Source organism: Aedes albopictus, chromosome 2, assembly GCF_035046485.1.
Source record: "Aedes albopictus strain Foshan chromosome 2, AalbF5, whole genome shotgun sequence".
NCBI classification, from domain to species: Eukaryota; Metazoa; Arthropoda; class Insecta; order Diptera; family Culicidae; genus Aedes; species Aedes albopictus.
Window position 1 is genome coordinate 52225313 of NC_085137.1, and position 18942 is coordinate 52244254.

The 18942-nt window shown below is 37.3% G+C and overlaps 1 protein-coding gene across 2 annotated transcripts in view; it reads right to left on the minus strand.

The window, feature by feature from the left end:
• LOC109409155 (potassium voltage-gated channel protein Shaw) overlaps positions 1 to 18942 on the minus strand; it is a 280461-nt gene that overhangs the window by 38689 nt on the left and 222830 nt on the right. For both annotated transcript variants that reach the window (XR_003897846.2, XM_029874625.2), the window contains exons 3-4: positions 9103 to 9220; positions 420 to 614 (exon numbers count right to left, since the gene is read on the minus strand). Coding sequence is in view for 1 of the 2 variants with exons in the window: in XM_029874625.2 (XP_029730485.1) it covers positions 420 to 614; positions 9103 to 9220 (313 nt within the window). In the remaining variant the exon portion in view is untranslated. The remainder of the gene's footprint in view (positions 1 to 419; positions 615 to 9102; positions 9221 to 18942) is intronic.

Genomic DNA, 18942 nt, shown 5'->3' on the forward strand with positions numbered 1-18942 from the left:
GAGAGGTAACGAGTTAGGAACGGTTGGAGGAGGAGTTAAGGAAATGCTAATGTTAATTCAGCAGTGTCTTTGAAGCGATACAAATTGTGGTGCAAAGCTGGAAATTGAACAAACTTACAAAGTCAATGATGGCACTGATGTAATTTCAATTAAATTGTGCATACCTAATTAGGCCTTCCAGATCGTTATCAAATGGAAGTGAAATATTGAACCTGTATACTTTGACATTGAAACGACTGCACATGACGTCATAATTTCATCGCATTTGAATTGAGTGGTGGGTCAAACATATTCCTTAGCTTTTCAATAAAAACTTGAAACATTTTGAAAAATAAGATATTGGTTCCACTGTAGGTTTTTCATTCAAGATTTTTTTTGTGGTAGTAGAAACTAATACCTGATTATAATTCTATACTCACCTTGGCGGCGTTGGAGCTGTATGGTTCGTCAAAGAGGGACCACATCTGCGGCTTGAGGTGCTGCCACCAGTTCACCTTGCCCTTATTGTAAGCGTCTTCGAAACCGAACTTTTTCGCTACCTCTTCGTCGGTAGGTTTTTCCGTATCTAAATCTAGCCTATCTAAAACAGCCAACGTCTCCTGCGTGTTCCGGTGCTGTGGATAGAGAGATAGCAGAGAAAAGAAAACGATGAGTTTTTCGGGCAAAATGGTTGACTGCAGCTTCAATAAGGTTATGCGATGTTTGCTATGTGGGTGGATATCAATGCGGACCGGACAGGACAAATATAATCTCAGTATCAGTTTCACTACCTTATTTGGATGGACAACAAAATAATCAGTGAAGGGTAGCGTATTTAGTCGACGCAAATAAACAACAGAAGTATATCATGTTATGGGACCAAGTTGATCTTGTTTGATGAAGACTCGTTTGCAAGAAAGTATTTAAGAGGGAACTTGTGCAAAATGCGCCATCAAGATAAATCAATCTTATGGAACTCTGCTTTCCACACCTTCTTGTACCACCCGGGTCAGTCGCGAAAACCAACATTACAGGGTTGTTGTCCGGCATTCTTACAACATGCCCTGCTCACTGTACCCTTCCGACTTTGGTCATCCTCTGGATACTGGGTTGACCGTAGAGTGCAGAGAACTCGTGATTCACGCTTTTCCGCCGCACACCGTTTTCCTGCACACCTCTGAAGATCGTCCTTAGCACGCGTCACTTAAAAAAAACCCGAGTGTTTGCAGGTCCTCCTGCAGCCATGCCTCGGTGCAAGGTTTTTTTTGGAGCCCATGGTATGCAAAACTTCCACTGATGATACACCTTTGTATTTCACGACTCACATTGTTGTCACCTGTCAGCAGGGATGCCATATAAAATAATTATTTATATTTATTATACAGATTTTTGAGCATCCGTACAGATTTCGTTTGATATGATATACAGATGTTTGAGCTAAAGGAGCTATTTTATTTTTGTATGGGATACGGATTTTTCACCAAAATTTTGTATGGGATACAGATTTTTGGATATAGCGATACAGATTTTTCAAAAACTCATCTGGCATCCCTGCCTGTCAGTAAGAATCCATGGCAAACGAATTCCTCCACTACCTCGAAGGTGTCCCCAATGGGATTCCCCATCTATCTTAACGTAACTTCCCAGACGAATCCTGTCATGTTCGGTTCCGCCTACTAACATGTACTTCGTTTTTGGCGCATTCACTTCCAGTCCAGGGCATTTTTTTTTATTATTGTACTAATTGGGACGAAGGGTCTCAGATTTTCATGAAACTTTTTCCACAGGTAGGGCTCATGCATATATGAACAAAAAAATTGAGGAAAATTCAGGGTCGCCTATTTTCCCGGAAAACTCATGCGGATTTTTTTTTGTTTTCCGCTGACACTACTTGCTTTGAAAAATCATAACTCCAGAAGGAAGCATTGTAGAAACGAAGTTTTTTTTAGAAAATGAAAGCAAATTTACTCAGAATTAAAAAAAAAATATGAACTGGAAAAAGTTTCCCACAAAATTTTCCACAGTTGAGAAAATTCGAAAAGAAAAGCCGAAAAAACTATGCCCGAACTCGTGGAAAATTATCAAAACAATATTTTTTGAAGGTTATTTCATAAGCTTTAATTGCTGAAATTTTTGGAATGCACTTTTTTCCGTTTTTGAGTTATGGCCAATTTCGTTGAAAAATGTCCAAATGTGCCATAAAAGCCTTTTCTTTGAAAAATCATAACTCAAGAACGAAGCATCGTAGAAACAAAGTTTTTTTTAATGAAAATGAAAGCAAATTTTCTCAGGAATCCAAAAAAAAGATGAAATGGAAAAAGTTTTCCACAAAATTTTTCACCGTTGAGAAAATCCATAAAGAAAAGCCGGAAAAACTATGTCCGAACTCGTGGAAAATTTTCAAACTAATATTTTTGGAAACGTAATTTTATGAGCTTTGTGAAAATGACCATGTAAGCCTATATTATACGGTAATTTTTTACAAAATTTGCCATAACTCAGGAACGAAAATTAAGTGCATTCCAAAAATTTCAGCGGTCAAAGCTTATGAAATGACCTTCTCAAAACATTTTTTTTTAATTTTCCACTAGTTCGCACATAGTTTTTTCCGGCTTTTCTTTATGAATTTTCTCAACGGTGAAACATTTTGTGGAAAACTTTTTCCATTTCATATTTTTTGGATTCCTGAGAAAATTTGCTTTCATTTTCATTGAAAAACTTTGTTTCTACGATGCTTCGTTCTTGAGTATTGATATTTCAAAGAAAAGGCTTTTATGGCACATTTGGACATTTTTCAACAAAAGTGCATTCCAAAAATTTCAGCGATTAAAGCTTATAAAATAACCTTCTCAAAAATATTTTTTCTAAAATTTTTCACGAGTTCGGGCACAGTTTTTCCAGCTTTTCTTTACGAATTTTCTCAACTGTGGAAAATTTTGTGGTAAAACTTTTTCCGCTTCATATTTTTTTTGGATTTCTGAGAAAATTTGCTTCTATTTAAAAAAAACTTTGTTTCTACGATGCTTCGTTCTTGAGTTATGACTTTTCAAAGTAAGTAGTGTCAGGGGAAAACGAAAAAAATCCACCTGAGTTTTCCGGGAAAATAGGCGACCCTGAATTTTCCTCAATTGTTTTGTTCATATATCCATAAGCCCTGCCTGTGGAAAAAGTTTCATGAAAATTTGAGACCCTTCGGCCCAAACCCGTACGGTAATAAAAAAATCCCCTCCAACCTTTGCCGCTTCACATTCTAGGCGGGTGAATACTGCACTGTTTTGCCACCGTTTCAAATGTTGTAGTGATAATATCCGCGACGTCCTATAAGTACACAAATTGACTGGATTTTGTTGTGGTAAGGGATATAATGTAGCCTGAAACATTCAAATAAAAACATAAGTCAGAATAAAAGGATATATTATAATTCTGAAATCTGCATTTACATATTAGACCCATTTCATTTATTAAGCTAGTTTTTGGCAGCGTCCTGTGAATGAACGATTTGAATTTATGTGGACTTTGCAGACGAAGCCATCTGTCATTCGCTCGCAAAAGAGGAGAGATTAAATAAAGGAGTGTTATGTAAAAGTCATGAAGTCAACCAAGCGATGGATTCGTCGGTATCCGACTACCCCGCGATCGGTGAAAGAATAAATTCGTAGGTCAGTTAATCGGTAATGGTTGAGACCAACAGACGTGTTGCGAAAAATCCATTTGAAAATGCTTCACGTTTTCAAATGTTTGAGACAGCTTACGACATGGTGCAGTCGGTAGCTGTGTCGAACTATTTTCCAACGAGTTAAGTGAAATTAAATGTAAAGATAGGAAAAAGTATGTAACAGAGTTATGATGAAAAAGGGGAAAGAAATGGAAATGATCAAAGATAGACAAAAAAGCAAGAGTCGAGTTAAGATACAAGCCAAAAAAAGCCCCATACCCTAAAAAAAGACTGAGAAAAGAGAAAGTAAAGACGGTAAAAGCAAAAAAAAAAAAGTGTTTTAAAAAAGAGAATTGAGTCAAGGTGGGAAAAACAAGAAAAAAATAGATGGTTCTTGAAAAAAAAACATAGAAAAGGAAAAAGTCTTGACAAAAAGAGAAAAAAATGGATGGGATTAAAAAAAATAGAGAAAAAAAGAGTTATGATAAAAAAAAGAAAAAAAATAGGGCTTGAAAAAGACAGAAAAGATACAATACGGAAATGATCGAAATACAGAAATTTCGAAAAAAAAAACAGAAAATAAAACAAAAGCTTTTTTGATTTGTTGGAAGTTGGATTTGGAAATGAAGTATTTTTGAACTTCGACATTTTTTTTTGGATAGCGAGATTTGTGCAAATGTGAACGAGGTTTAGAAGCGGCCCCCTCTAAATTTCGATGACTTCTGAATGTGATGAGAAAAGTGTGAGCGTCTCCGATAGTTGGGAGGCAGTTTTCTCATCTTGGGGCAACGGAAGAGAAACACATTTTAGAACTTCTGCTAGTTTGGTAAAGAGTTTCCCACTAACATAAGGAATTGTGAGCACTTCCACAGGATGGGAAGAGAGTTTTTCCACCGCATCTATGGAATAACATTGGAAATGTGTTGGACTTGGATAAGATTTGATTTGTTTTGGATTTGAATTGGTTTTGGATTAGGTTCGGATTGGATTGTAATTAGATTTGGATTTTTTTAGGGATTTAATTTAGATTATGGACTGGATTGGATTTGATTTGGAGTGGATTTAGATTGGATTGTAAGTGGATCTACATTGGATGTGAATCAAATTTGAAATTAGTTTTGGATTGGATTTGTTGTGGATTCTAAATGGACTTGCATTGGATTTGGATTTCTTCGGATGTGAATTAGATTTACGTACACTTTGGATTGGGGTTTTGATAGGATTGGACTTGGATTGGATTAAGATTGAATTTGGATTGGATTTGGAATAAATTTAGATTGAATGGAATTTGGATTGCATTTGAATAGAACTGGGTTAATTTAGATTGGAGTTTCAGTGAATTTGGAGTGAATTTGATTTGGGTTTCTTTTGAATGTGAATTAGATTTACGTATAATTTGGATTAGTTTTTTGATAAGATTGGACTTGGATTGGATTATGTTTGGATTAAGATTGGATTTGGATTAAATTTAGACTAGATTTGGATTGGATTTTGAGTTGAATTGGATTCAGATCGGATGAAATTTGGTTTGCATTTGAATTAGAATTGGGTAAGTATTGGATTGGAGTTTCAGTAAATTTGGAGTGAACCTGCATTGGACTTTGGTTTCTTCGGATGTGAATTAGATTTACGTACAATATGGATTGGTTTTTGATAGGATTGGACTTGGATTGGATTATGTTTGCATTAAGATTGAATTTGGATCAAATTTAGACTAGATTTGGATCCAAGTCCAGTCTTCCATCTGCACTTCGCCGTAGATGGTACGCAGCACCTTCTGTTCGAAAACTCCAAGGGCGCGTTGGTCCTCTGCACGTAGAGTCCATGCTTCGTGCCCATAGAGGACTACCGATCTAAACAGCGTTTTGTAGGTAGTTAACTTCGTGTGATGGCGAATTTTGTTCGATCGTAGATTTCTGCGGAGTCCAAAGTAAGCACGATTTCCTGCCACGACGCGTCTCAGAATTTCTCTGAACACGTACAGGTACACGTATTCAATATCTTCAGCGGAACCAAGCAGCTGAACGAACTTCGTGAAAATCATTCCCAGGGATGAAATGAACAATGTCACGAAAAATGTCATCGAGCAGTTCACAAAGATGTTGAAATGTATGACGACTGTGTTGACAGGGGGTGCTTTCAATGCCTGGACCGTGGAATGAGGAAGCCGTTTTACGAACCAGCGGGGTCAGATCCTGCTAGATGTCGATTCGGCTAATGTGGGTACCAAAAGTATCTTCAGTCGGAACAGAGCGGAGTCGATTATCGATGTTACTTTTTGTAGTCCTGGCCTTACAAAACGTTCGAACTGGAGGGCGGATGATGCCGACACTCACAGCGATCACATGGCGATTCGCTACAGTATCGACTACAACAACAGCAGGCAGCGGGTAGAGGAAAGGGCGACTAGACTAAGGCCAAGCCCTCACAGGTGGAGGTCATCATACTTCAACGACGAGGTATTTTGGGAGACGTTCCGCCGTGAGCGAAACTTAATAGGTCTAAGCAGGAACGAGCTGGTAGCGGAGCACTCGCGTGCATGTGATACGACCATGTCTACCGCAAATAAGGGCAAATAAGGGCCTGCTTTGAGGGTCTCTATCAGAGTGCCAATACGAATCCGTTGGGAGGTGCCTACAGGATCGTTCCTATAGAGCAGTCTCCAGAGATGTTAGAGGAGATCATCGAGAGCCTCCTTTCCTAGGACAGTCGGGACTGGAGCGGGCGATGAGAAGAGGATCACCAATGACGAACTTGTTGTGATAACAATATCCCTTATCGTAGGTAAGGCCCTAGGTCCAGACGGAGCTCCGAACCTGGCCTTAAAAGTAGCTATTGCAGAGGCTCTCGGGATGTTCAGGTATACTATGCATAAATGCCTGGTATGCATAAATGCCCATAGGATTGGAAGCGTCAGAGCCTGGTCCTATTGCCAAGGGCGAAACCACCCGGAAACATTGACTTATAGATCAGGGGCTGTCCATAAACTACGTAGACTCTTAGGGGGGACGGGGGGTTCTGGCAAAAGTCTACGCTTCATACAAATTTCGAAAATTTGGTATGAACAAAAGTCTACGAGGAGGGAGGGGGGGGGTCTGAGATGGCCGAAAAAAAGTCTACGTAGTTTATGGACAGCGCCTCAACATGCTCGATCGACACGGCCGCGGCGGTAAGGTACTTTTGATAGGATCATCCTCATCGGACTGTACATTGTTCAGGCACTCTAGTAACCAGTTCGGAGTAACCGGAAGGGAAGGTCAACCATAGACGCCATCTTGTCGGTCCCAAAATTCTCCGAGATAACTCTCCAGGTTCCAGTATGGGTCTGGTGGTGTGGAATATCATGTACGACAAATTGTTGAAGACATAGTTACCTGTTGACATGACCATCGTCGGCTTGAAGCAGTAGGTGTTGGTTAGTGCGTTCGATTGCTCTATCACCTCGGAGCACTTCGGGTAGTTGATCTGCTGACGATAAGCTCAGCTTTGGTAGAGGAGGTGGCGTGTAGACTCGAGGAGTGTCTAAGTAATTCGCAACCAAAAGGTGGTCTCAGGGTTTGGATGTTGGCTACGCAGGTCATACCGGTGCCCTGCGGCCGATCTCAACCCTTATATTGGACTATTAGCTGCTTGGAAGACTTCCTTGTACTTGTACATGTAAAGGTCCTTGTTGTAACGATGGCCACCTAGGTTGGAACCTTGATTCAATCCGAGTCTGTGGCATGAAAAGTGGTTTTCTGAAAGATCTATGTCGGCACGTCCTTCTACGGTATACCAGTTCTTGATATTTTAGTGCAGCGGAAAGCAGGCACAGAGGACATACGGAGTGGTAAGACTACTTAGAAAGCTGGCAATACGCCTATGCCCTTGGTATCGCTCTTGCCCCTCTCCGAAGCAATACCTTCTGGTGGTCCCATAGAAACCGTGGGCTTGGTGGCAGCGGGAACGATTTAGGATAATGTCGAGAAAGTAGTTCCTTCACCTACGTTGGCGTCGGGGAAGGTTCCAGTCCCCCTACTTGAGCTTTTCTTTATTATTCAACTATTTGTTGAGCAGATTCACCACATTTTTTCTTTTTATTGGTGAAAGATAACACGCCGTTATACCGTACAACGCTGAAGTATACCGAGCACTTAAAGAGCTTACACGTCCTTTTCGAGCATGATCCAAGTTTCAAAACAATAACTAGAAAACCGGGACCATCGGCATTACTAAGTTTTGACGGATGTACACGATGTAGGCTGGTCCACACTTATATGAACAACATGAATTAAAAAAAATGCCAATTCTTACCTCCTGAATAAATTGTTCTGGACTCCCAGAAGCTACGTTTAAAATTTGAGCGAAATCGGTTAAGTATAAGTGGGTGCTCAACGAGTTTGAGATTTGAATGGAAAAACTTGGCCAAATGTATGCAGAAATCTTAAGTTTTCGTCTTTTGCCACTAGGTGGCCCTAAGTGCGTTCGTTATTAAGCGCATTTTGTCCTGCACCCCCAAATCTGGGAATTCATCTCACCAGAAGAAGTTGAATGCATGCAGCACAAGCATCTAGGAAGCGGAGGAATCCGAAGGCAGGGAAGAATGCTGTAATAATAATGTCTACCTTTGTCATGCCACTGTGTGAAAAACAGGAGCGACCGGCCGACATTAATCATTTCTGGAAATGTCACAGTCAACTTGAAATGTGGGCCAGGAATGCCAGCAACGGTCCGAAATTTGCAACATCTCATTCCATTTCTTCCACCACCACTGGACGACGGAAGTGTGATTTAGATATTTAAACCGAATCCCCTTTTTATCACACCTTTGAGCACAATGTTTGCGGAATGTATGAAGGAATGTAACAATCCAGTGCTGGAGGATTCCCTCCACTTTGTCCGCATATTTTGTGCAGTTTTCCACTTGGTCACATCGGCTGCCGAAACCCTTCCGAACACAACATACCTACCTATTCAAGGTGGAGATAGGTGGTACATAAACGAAAAAGTCACCCAAATGTGAGGAGACATCTGGAAGAAACGACGATGGCGAGCGATGCCAAAGGCGTGGAGATAAGTGTCGTTTTCTACCATTTACATATTTCCTTGTTAGCTACATACATTTTTATGTTTGCTCCAACTCTTCTCGTTAGCATCTGAGGATAAGCATTGGCAAATGTGCCGAACCCCGCGCAACTTTTGCGCTCTTGTTAAGAATAGTTCTCGGTTATGAAAAGAATCCTCGTTGCTCTCATGAAAGCCGATTTTGTGAGTGACATTTTCCAGAAAATTTGTCCTTATTAGATTGTGTACCGGTATGTGGCACACGTGTTTTTTTTTGCCTGTACCTAGTACTTCCGAGCCACAACTATGTCATGTAGTTATAAGTTTGGTTACCTGGTGAGTAGGTTAATTCGAAATGCGACCACGAGTCATTCAAAACCTGAAACCTTTCGCCATAGGAACATATTCTGAATAGAGGAACTTACCTGAGTGTACGTCATCCAGCAGCACGGTTCTACTTGGTTGGAATCTAAACCCCAGAAGGATAGCTCCTCCTCAAACAGTGGTCCGCAAACGTCGGTCGGGTAGTGCAGCTTCCCCGTCCTGTGAAATGGAAGAAAAACAGCGCAGAGATAAAGTTTGTTCAGTTTTAGTTAGTTTGTGTGGCAATAAGTGGAATCTTTCTTCAATCTTGCAAATTAAGTTTACTTTCGTGACCCAAAATGAGTAATTGGCATGTTTCAACAAAGTCAACTCCTTTAAAACGACTGATATAATGGGACATAAAGAACCAGATGTCCTTCTTGAATAAAACTGAATTGTGATTTGAAGAGTTATCTCTTACTTGTGGATATTGCTATGGTTTGGTTCTGCATTTTTTGTACGTTTTAAAAACTAATATACAGTTCTTTTGTATCCTACATAGAACGGCACGGTACTGTCAAAAATATACACATGCAAAATGATCATTAGCAGAGGAGGCTCTCATTTAATAACTATGAAAGTTCTCTTAACACATTGAGATGCTTTGCATGCTTTGTCCCAGTTGTGACGTTATGCCAAGAAGAAGGAAAAGCATGGGAATTTCGGGGTTCATGAAGGTTTCTGAGTTCCATGAGGGTTTTGGGGAAATTTCAGTGGGTTTTATAGGGTTCCAGGAAATTCAAGGCAGACTTCACGCAATCACAGAGGGTTTCAAAAGGTTACAGGAATTTTAGGAAGCCTTATGAGGATTTCAGAGATGTTCCATGTGGGTTGGATGAGATTCAGGGGATTGATAGGGCGTTTAATGAGAAACCTTTTGAAATCATTAAAATGATTCCTTTGAACCCCATTGAAACTTCTTGAAGTTTTATTTCAAACCCCTGAATTTTGAGTGGAATTCTTCCAAAACACTATGAAACCCCATGGGGCGCTTTTACACAGAATAATTCCGAAATTCAGCCTTGAATTTATCGAGAGTTTTTTTGTTATTTATCCAGCAGTTTCTCCCAACGGTTCGAGACAGTGATTTTTCCAGATTTTCTTCAGTTGTCGTGAATTCTAAGAATTGTTCATGGGATGTCAACCAGAGTTCTGCTCAGGATTTCTGCAGGAGTTTTGAACTGGTTCTCTGCAGGTGTATCTCCCTTTGTTCTAGAGGTTTTCCTGATATATGCTTCTCGAGTTTCTCGTGAGATTCTTTCAGAAGATCTTTTTGGAACTTATCCAAAGTTTCTTCAGAAATTTCTCTCGGATGTTTTCCAGGTTGGTTTCTCAAAAGATTCTTGCGAGACTTCCGAAGAAATTCTTCCTAGGATTTCTTCCATAGAACTTTCTGGGATTTCTCTTGGAGGTTTTCAGAGTTTTTTTCGAAATCGCCCGAATATTTCATACCACGACTACTTCCAGACTCTTTTCCTGGAATTTCACAGTTTTCTCAGGGCTTATTTGAAAGTTATTCTCAGAATTTATCAAATAATTCTTCACAAAGTATCTTGCAATATTTCACCAGGATATTTTCCGAAATATCTGCACAAAAATTCAAGGAAGTTCGTAGGTTATCCTGGAGCTTTCTGAGTAAACTTATGGAAAATTCCGCCAAAAACTCCGGGAGCAGCTGTTTGAAAACGTAAAAAAAGACCTAGAATACTGCACCAATTTCAGGTAAAAATTCGGTGATGAACTCTAAGAAATTTTAAGAAAAAATCTACAAGAAATGGTCTTGGAAAGTCTCCACAAGAAATTGAAACTTCCCGAAGAAAATCTGCAATAGCTCCTACAGAAATCTCCAAAAAAATTAGAAGAGTGCCCGGGAAAATACAGGTTAAATTTTGAAAACCTCGGAGAGTCCCAGGATTATCCCACGGTTTTCCCGGAAATAACACTATGGACTATTTCAAAAATTCTATCAACGAATCATACGAAATTTAGAGATCAATACAGTTCTTTTAAGAAAAAAATATCAGTATGTTTCGCTAGCTATTTCACCTAAATTATTCAAAAGGTTATTTTGGAAATACTTGCAAAACCTTTTTTTTCAGAAATTCATCCATAAATTCAAACATCCTTTAGTGATCCCTTCAAAAACTCTTTGAATGAAACCTACAGAAATTTATCAAAGGATTCATTTGAAAATCAAATTCATTAATATGTTCAGAAATTTCTCCATGGATTCTTGTACAAAATCCTTACGGTGTTTCATCAGAATTTCCTAAAGGCATTCCTTTAGAAAATCTTCCAGAGAAATTTGAGAAAAATCTACCAGTAATGCCTTTGGAAAGTTCTCTGATATTCTTCCAGAGTTTCTTTCTAAAAACTCATAGTTTCTTTTGTATTTTCTCCAAAGTTTTCTAGAGATTATACTAGAACTTTTTCATGTAGATTTTCTTGGGTTTCCGCTAAAACTCCGTCAGGAATTACTTTAAAAATTCTGGGGATTCGTTTGGAAAATCTTTCAGTAATTTATCCTAATATTCCTTAAGAATTTCTGTAGGGATTACGTCAAAAATGCTCACAAAAGTTCCTTCATAAATACAATTCGTATTTTATGTGTGGTTTCTTTGAAAGTTCGTTCAGAGATTTGTTCAGGAATTGCTTAAAGGATTTCGTTGAAATTTCCCGTCAGAATGTGTCCAGGAGTTTCTGCAGAGTTCCTCCATATACAGACATTCTTTCAGGACTTTCTGCTGATATACCTAAATGTATTAAAAAAAATAGTCGTTTCCTTCAAGATAGCTCTTAGAATTTTCCACTTAATCTCTTAAAAAAATTTCAGATATGTTTTCTTCAGGAATTCCTTTTGAAACATTACAAGAGTTTTTGCAGGGATTTTTACAGAAGCTTATCAATGCGTTTCACCATGAATTCGTCAGGAATGTGTCCACAAATATCTCCTAGGAATACTTTCAGAAAATTCTCTTAGAATTTGATCGATGAATCTCACCAGGATTTTTTTATTACTCAATAAACTGGGAATAATAAACTAGAAATTTCACCAAGGATTTCCTAGACGTTTTTTAATGAATATTCCCACGAAGTTCTTTAAAAATTCCTGCTAGGAATATTTCAAGAATTTCCCAATGATTTCTTCAGATATTTTCTCAGAGATTTATTCAAAAGTATTTCGCGAGATTTCTTTAAAAATTCACTTTAAATTTTGTCAAAATTTTCCTCAGGGATTCTTTTATAAATTCCTTCTCGGATTATTTCTGATATTCCGTCAGAGATTCAAAACGTCGTTGTAGCCTTAAACGAAAGACAATGGTTACTGCAATTATAACCTGGCCATACAGTTTTGCCTTTTCTACCCTGACCACAAGGGCATCTAAAACCAGTTCCGGAATGAACTTGAAAGGACCAAATTCAAAATTCCATAAGAAAGTGCGATCAAATGACTCTTGTTTTGTAATTTCCAAACTTGAGCCAAGGATCAGCAAATCTATGAATCAATCATCCGGATTTTCCGGAGTTGGTTTCGGAGGGAGGACATTCCCAGAGCAATATTATTTAAGGAAACTGTACGAAGAATTATTGCAGGAAATCTCTTCATGAATTATTTTTCGTGATTTTTTCCTGAAATTATTGCAGAAGGGACATTCCTCCAGAAATTCTTTAAGAAGATATTCCTACAAATGTATTATTTTCAAATTTTCTCCATGATTACTTCCAAGGATATCGCCAGAAATGCTTTCAGGATTTATCAAAAACTGTCTGAAGTTTTTGCAGAAAGAAGATTCTTGCAAGTATTTAGTGAATAATATCAGAAATAGCTCCTGCAAAAGATTGCTCCTGGCTCCTTTGAAAAAGTGGTTGCTTATGGAATTCCTCCAGGAATTGGGATTTCTTAAGGTGTTTCTTAAGCTGTTTCTTGAAAAAAAAAAAGATTCTTTCCAGAAATGTTCAAGTAATTCCAACTAGGACACCTCCACAGATTTTTGCAGAAGTACTAACGGAGTTTGGAAATTCCTTCAGTGATTCCTGCAGGAGTTCCTCCAAAGATTACTTCAGAAATTAGAACAAATTTCAAGTTGTTTCTTGAAATTCATTTTGGGATTCCTCCTGAAGTTCTATCACGTTTTATTCCATACATGCCTTGTCATTTCTCCAAACATTCCTCTACAAAATTGTGGAGAGATTTTTCTGAAAGTAAGAGGTTTATCAAGCGTTTTCTCCATGCATTCCTACGGGGATTACTTCATAAATTATTTTTAATACTAGGTTAGATCTTTCTTGAAGATTTTTTTCAGATTTTTTCCGGTGATCTTTTCATGATTTCTGTGGAAATTCTCTCAAGATTCTTCCTCAAACAGCTCCAGTGTTTCCATCTGAGTTTTCCACAGAAATACCTTTATGAATTTATTAAGTATGACCTATACAAATTCATATAGAGATGTTCTTAGAAACGTCCAGAGATTTCTCAAGGAAATTCTCTACATTTCTTTTAGAAACATCTCAAGAAGTTTCTACCCAAGCAGCACACAGGTCACAAAGGAGTGTCGACAGTGCAGATTTTTGGTTGGACACGAGTCATTTTTAAGTTATTTTGCCTTTGGGATAGTATAACTTGAAAATGACTCTTGTCCAACCAAAAACCTGCGCTGTCAACACGCCTTTCTGACATGTGTGCTGCTTCGGTACTGGCCCTTCTCAAGGAATCCTCCAGGAATTTGTCCTGAGAAATATTTTAGAAATCAGGTCCAGAAATCCTAAAAGAAATTTGCAAGAGTTCACGTAAGAATTATATGTCGAAATCCCCATCTGCAGGAGTTTTTCTGAGGATTCCATAAAAAAACAGTAATTATCTGAGGAAGTTCTAGAAAAACTTTAAAAAAAATCCCTGGCGGGAGTGCTGAATGAGCTCCTAAAGGAGTACCCAAAGAAAGTGTAGGAGATATTTTTACAGAAATCCCTGAATAAATCCTTGGAAGAATTTCCAACGAGTCCGTAAAGGATTTTTTCTAAGAATTTCTGAAACAAAATTTTGTACAAAATCACTGGCCAAAGTTCCTGGTGATATCCGTAAAATACCGAAAAAGTCTGTAAAAATATTTCTTTATGAATCACGGATAAAATCTCAGAAAAATATCTGTGGAGAAATCTTCTAAAGAAATCTCCAGTTGAATTTCTGTCAAAGTTCTCGAATGCATTCTAGAAAGATTTTCCGGAAGAATATCTGAAGGAATCCAAGGGAAATTTCTGAAAGAATCTCATTAAGAATTTCTGTTAAAATTCCTAGACAAATTCCGAGAACTCTTTGGCGAAATTCCTAGAAAAAATATTGAGAAAATCATTCAACAAAGTTCATCCCAAGTAACAATCACATCTGAATAAAAGTTTCTTCGGCCAAAATATTTAAAATCAAGCTGAAGAGCGGCTTATTAGTTTGTGATACAGCAATAGTGTTTGCTAAAAAATGAGGAATTTTCTAAAAATATTCTTAGATAAACCCATGGATACATAACTTAATAAATCCCTGTAGGAATATTTGGAGAAACGTATAGATATTTCTTTACAAAGATTCTTTAAAAATCCATTAGGATTTTTTTAGGGAATCTCTGTAGAAATTCTTTGGAAATATTACAGTAGAGATCTCTGAAACAATGCCTAGTAGAGAGATTCCTAGAGGTATCCTCGAAGAAAATCTAGATGAAATGGCTGGGTTGTTGAATTCTTGGTGAAATATTATGGAGATTTTAAAGACAATATCTAAAGAGAGCATTGCTTAAGGAAATGTTCGAAAATATCTGGAAGAACCGTTGAAGCAATATCGGAATATTCCTTTTGAAGGATTAGTCTGGAGCAATATGTACAAGAGTTTCTGAAGGAATCCTCATATAAATTTCAAAGACATCGTGCCTACACACGCGAAACAAAATTTGGGAAGCTCTGTTCTAAGGAATCCGTGGAAGAATTTCCGAAGAAAACTTGGCAGATTTTCTAAAAAAAAAATCTAGAGAAAATTTTGAAGAACTTCTGAATTTTTTATTTTCTGAAAATTCTCCGGAGCAATTTCTGAAAGAATTTGTGGAATACGTGGAGGTTCCCATAATGGATCCTTCTGGAAGTTTTTGTTGACATCACTCGAAGAATTACAAGATCTACAAGATCTTTTCAAAAGAAAATTTGGAAAAAGATTGGAAGATCAGCTCGCGGATTTTATTTTTCAAATCTATAGAAGTTTCCTTAAGAAAATTTCCGAATAAATCAGGGATTTTTTTTAAATTACCCAGAAAGAAATTTCTGCGTGAGTCCTTAAAGAAATAATCGGACGAATTCGCGGAGGAACCACCGTAGAAAAGTCGATAGGTATTTCTGAAGGGATCCCTGTAACGTTTTTCTTGTAATCCCAGTGGGCATTCCTGGAAAATTTCTGAAAGTATTCTTGGATCTGAAGGTCTTGGATTCTGGACGAATTCACGAAAAATAATATAGGAAAAATCCCTGAACGAATCACAGCCAAAATTCACTACGGAACTTCAAGTGAACTTCCTGGAGGAAGCCCATGGAATTTGTAGAGAATCCCATCAGGAATTCCTGAAAGCATTCCTAGAGAAGTCTTCAAAAAAAAACCTCTTAGAATTCCTTTACAAATTCCTGCTGGAATTCCTTTAAAAGTACTTGGTCTGATCACTTTAGAAGTGTCTTTCAAAATTCCTATGCATTCCTTCATAGGATTCTTTAGAGGATTCCTCTAGACATTTCTCCAAAGATTCCTATAGACAGTTTGCTTTCTCCAGAGATTTCGTGAAAGATTTCCATTCTAGAGAGACGAACCAGCCAAGGGCTGAAAGTCTCTCAAATAAAGATAAATCAATCAATCAATCAATCAATCAAAGATTTCTATACTAATTTATCTTAGGGAATATAATTTCTACAAAAATTAAGCCATCAAAGCATGACTGCAATGCCTCGAGTGCTAATAAAATAATTGAATTCACCCCGAAAAAAGCTGACTTTGACATTCAACTTGTTGATTCTAGGTATAAGGTCTTCAAAACCCTCCAGTCCCTATCTACATCAATGCCAGAAAACGTCCATTTCTGTTTCCGCGCATTGCAAACTCATACGGCGGGCATCGAAAAGAAAGGGAAGCTGGAATAAATTTTATGTTGGGACGTGCCTCAATTTGCAGCTCTCATTATTTTTTTCTCGCTTCTCGGTCCAAGGGAAAATGCCACGCTGGCTGACTACTGTGCCCTCCTCTGTGGCTGCCATACCACTAGTGACCCGACTAGATGAACATAACAAGAATATATCATAATTATATCTTAATGTGATATAACTAACAAATTATGTTATAATTTTGTTATGACGTGGACTGTTTATTACTTTTTCAAACTAAATTATAACAAAATATATTATAATCTTTTGTAACTAGTTTTGTTACAAATAAATCAGAACAAACTCTGTTAAAACATTGTTATTTTTGCAACTGAACAAATTGATCAGTTGAAAAAATAACATAATTATATCAGAATACGAAACAATTATAGTTTTTAGCTATATTCCAAAAAAATGAGAAATTTGATTTTGTATTCGTTTTTTTCATTACTTGTAGAGCAAAAGGTGCGATGCAGGTAAAAGATCAAAAAAAAAATGCTTTAAAGGAAACAGCTTTATTCTATGTAATTGAAAAAAATATGAAAAAACATTCAATTGCTGTTGAGGGGCTGCAGTTTTGCTTGTTTTTTTTTATTGCGTAGAATGCCGGAAGCGCATCCGGCTCCCCTCAAAACTGAAAAGTATTCATATTTGTTCAACTTTGAACCGATTTAAGTGAACTTCGACTCGTTTGATCAAGAAAGCTTTTTTTATTGATTGGTTATGCAAATAGAACGATTTGGTTAGGCGGTATTTCCAAAAGTCCAAATTTTCTGGAACATGCTTTTATGCTATTGAGGGGCCCAGATGCAAAGAGGTGTAAGTTACCATTTTGTCGAGTTTGAGCTGAGCATATCAAAAAATCTTCAGATTTCAAGCTTTCAGGAACATTTTAAAGATTATTTTTATGATGATTAGAAAAAAAATACAATAATCAGAGAAAATTGGGTTGATATTGAAACTCCATACATTTTGAATGGGATGAAAAATTGGTGAAAAACTTCAAAGCTCATTTACTCGAAATTGGGTTTTTGTAACTTACATCCCTTTGCTTCTAAGCTCCACTATTCTAATATCGCCATTGTTGGAGTTATCGTATTGAAAAGACATGGTCTCTCGTGAAACATGCTTCGTAATGATTACTTTGGAGTCAATACTTTGGGCCTAGGCTGGTCAGATATGTTATTGCAGTTGGTCTATGGAAAATTCCACGCGTATGGCAATTCGGGGTTTCCTTAATCCACGATGACCAGATCGGTTCAGTCGGATTTGTTTTAGATGGAAAAATAAATCTGGATTAAATGAGATCACAATTGTCAAAATCGGAAAAAAATTATCGCAGATGTAACCATTATATAGTATACCTTATTTAGTATATTGACTGTTGTTTCATATTATGAAGTAAAAAAAAAGGCAATGCAGTTTCTAGAAATTTCATCAGACTCTTCCGTTTTTATTTTATTTTATTCATTGCTTTAATTTGAGTTTTTGGGTAAATATAGCATCATAGCTATAGATATGTTTATCTAAGTATTTATTTCCTTCTTTCAATATCCCAGTCCCGTTACGGTGCCAAAATCCTATCACTTTTCTACGATTCCCAATTCTTATAGGTTAAGTAAAATTTTAGCTTCGAAAAGTGATACATCTGCATATGAGTTTTTTTTATCTCAAAATTGAGTAAACTTAGTTGGATTTATATGTCATTTTAGCAGTACTGCTATTCTAACTTCTAATAATAACGTCAAAAAGGAACCGAACAGACTATGTTACATAGTATTATGAAGTAATGAATATTTGTGAGCGTGGAGATAGCAAATGTGGTACCTACTAAATAATTCTAATCAATAAAAATGTCAACTATGTATACAGACAATTCTGCTCAATTGATGATTGCATTTGTCTATTATAACTTTTTTCTTTCGATCTATTATTATTCGATCATATATTGTTTGACATTATATCATAAATATGTTTTTTCATTACTAAAAATAATCTAAAACAGAATAAAACTAAACAGCATCTGCAGAAGTAATCATATCGGCATATGATATAATTGTGATCAATATTTTTTTAATTATTATTAATTATTAAAACAAAGCCACATTTTACCTTCGCTCACGTAGGTACGTGTATAATCGCCGTTCTCGCAGCGCGAACAAAACAAAAAATAAAATAAAAATCATCTCCGTCCGGAAAGAATCTTTGTCGCCGCCAAAACGCACCCCATGACGAAGCTCAATCATAAATAGTCGGCTAGCAACTTTTTCGCCGTTCTTTTTGCTTTGGAAATAGCCGACGACGGGCCATGCGAACGCCACCACTGTTATTAGTGTTTCAGTGCGCATGTCTGCGCACCGCGATAGCGCTGTTGGTAAGAGAGAGAGGTTCATTGTTTGATCTTGCATTCAAATCTCTGTCTATTTTTGTCCTGCGACTGACAAACAAGAGATGGGGGAATAGGGAAACTGGCAATACGTAAAACCAGTAAAGCTTCTTTCGTCCCTCACTTCAAGTGCTGTGATAGCCTCATTGGCAAAGGCGACTGAAAATTTATGATGGCAGGATTGGTGGTTCAAATCCCGTCCATGTTTGTAAGTTTTATAATGAACTCGAAAGTTTTTTTTATGTGACCTATTATTTTCTAAAAATAGAATAACACACTTAAAGTAATTACCCAAAAATGAGTAAAAAACATTAGTTTTTACCCTTTTTGATTTTTACCCTAATTGAAAATATCAAAC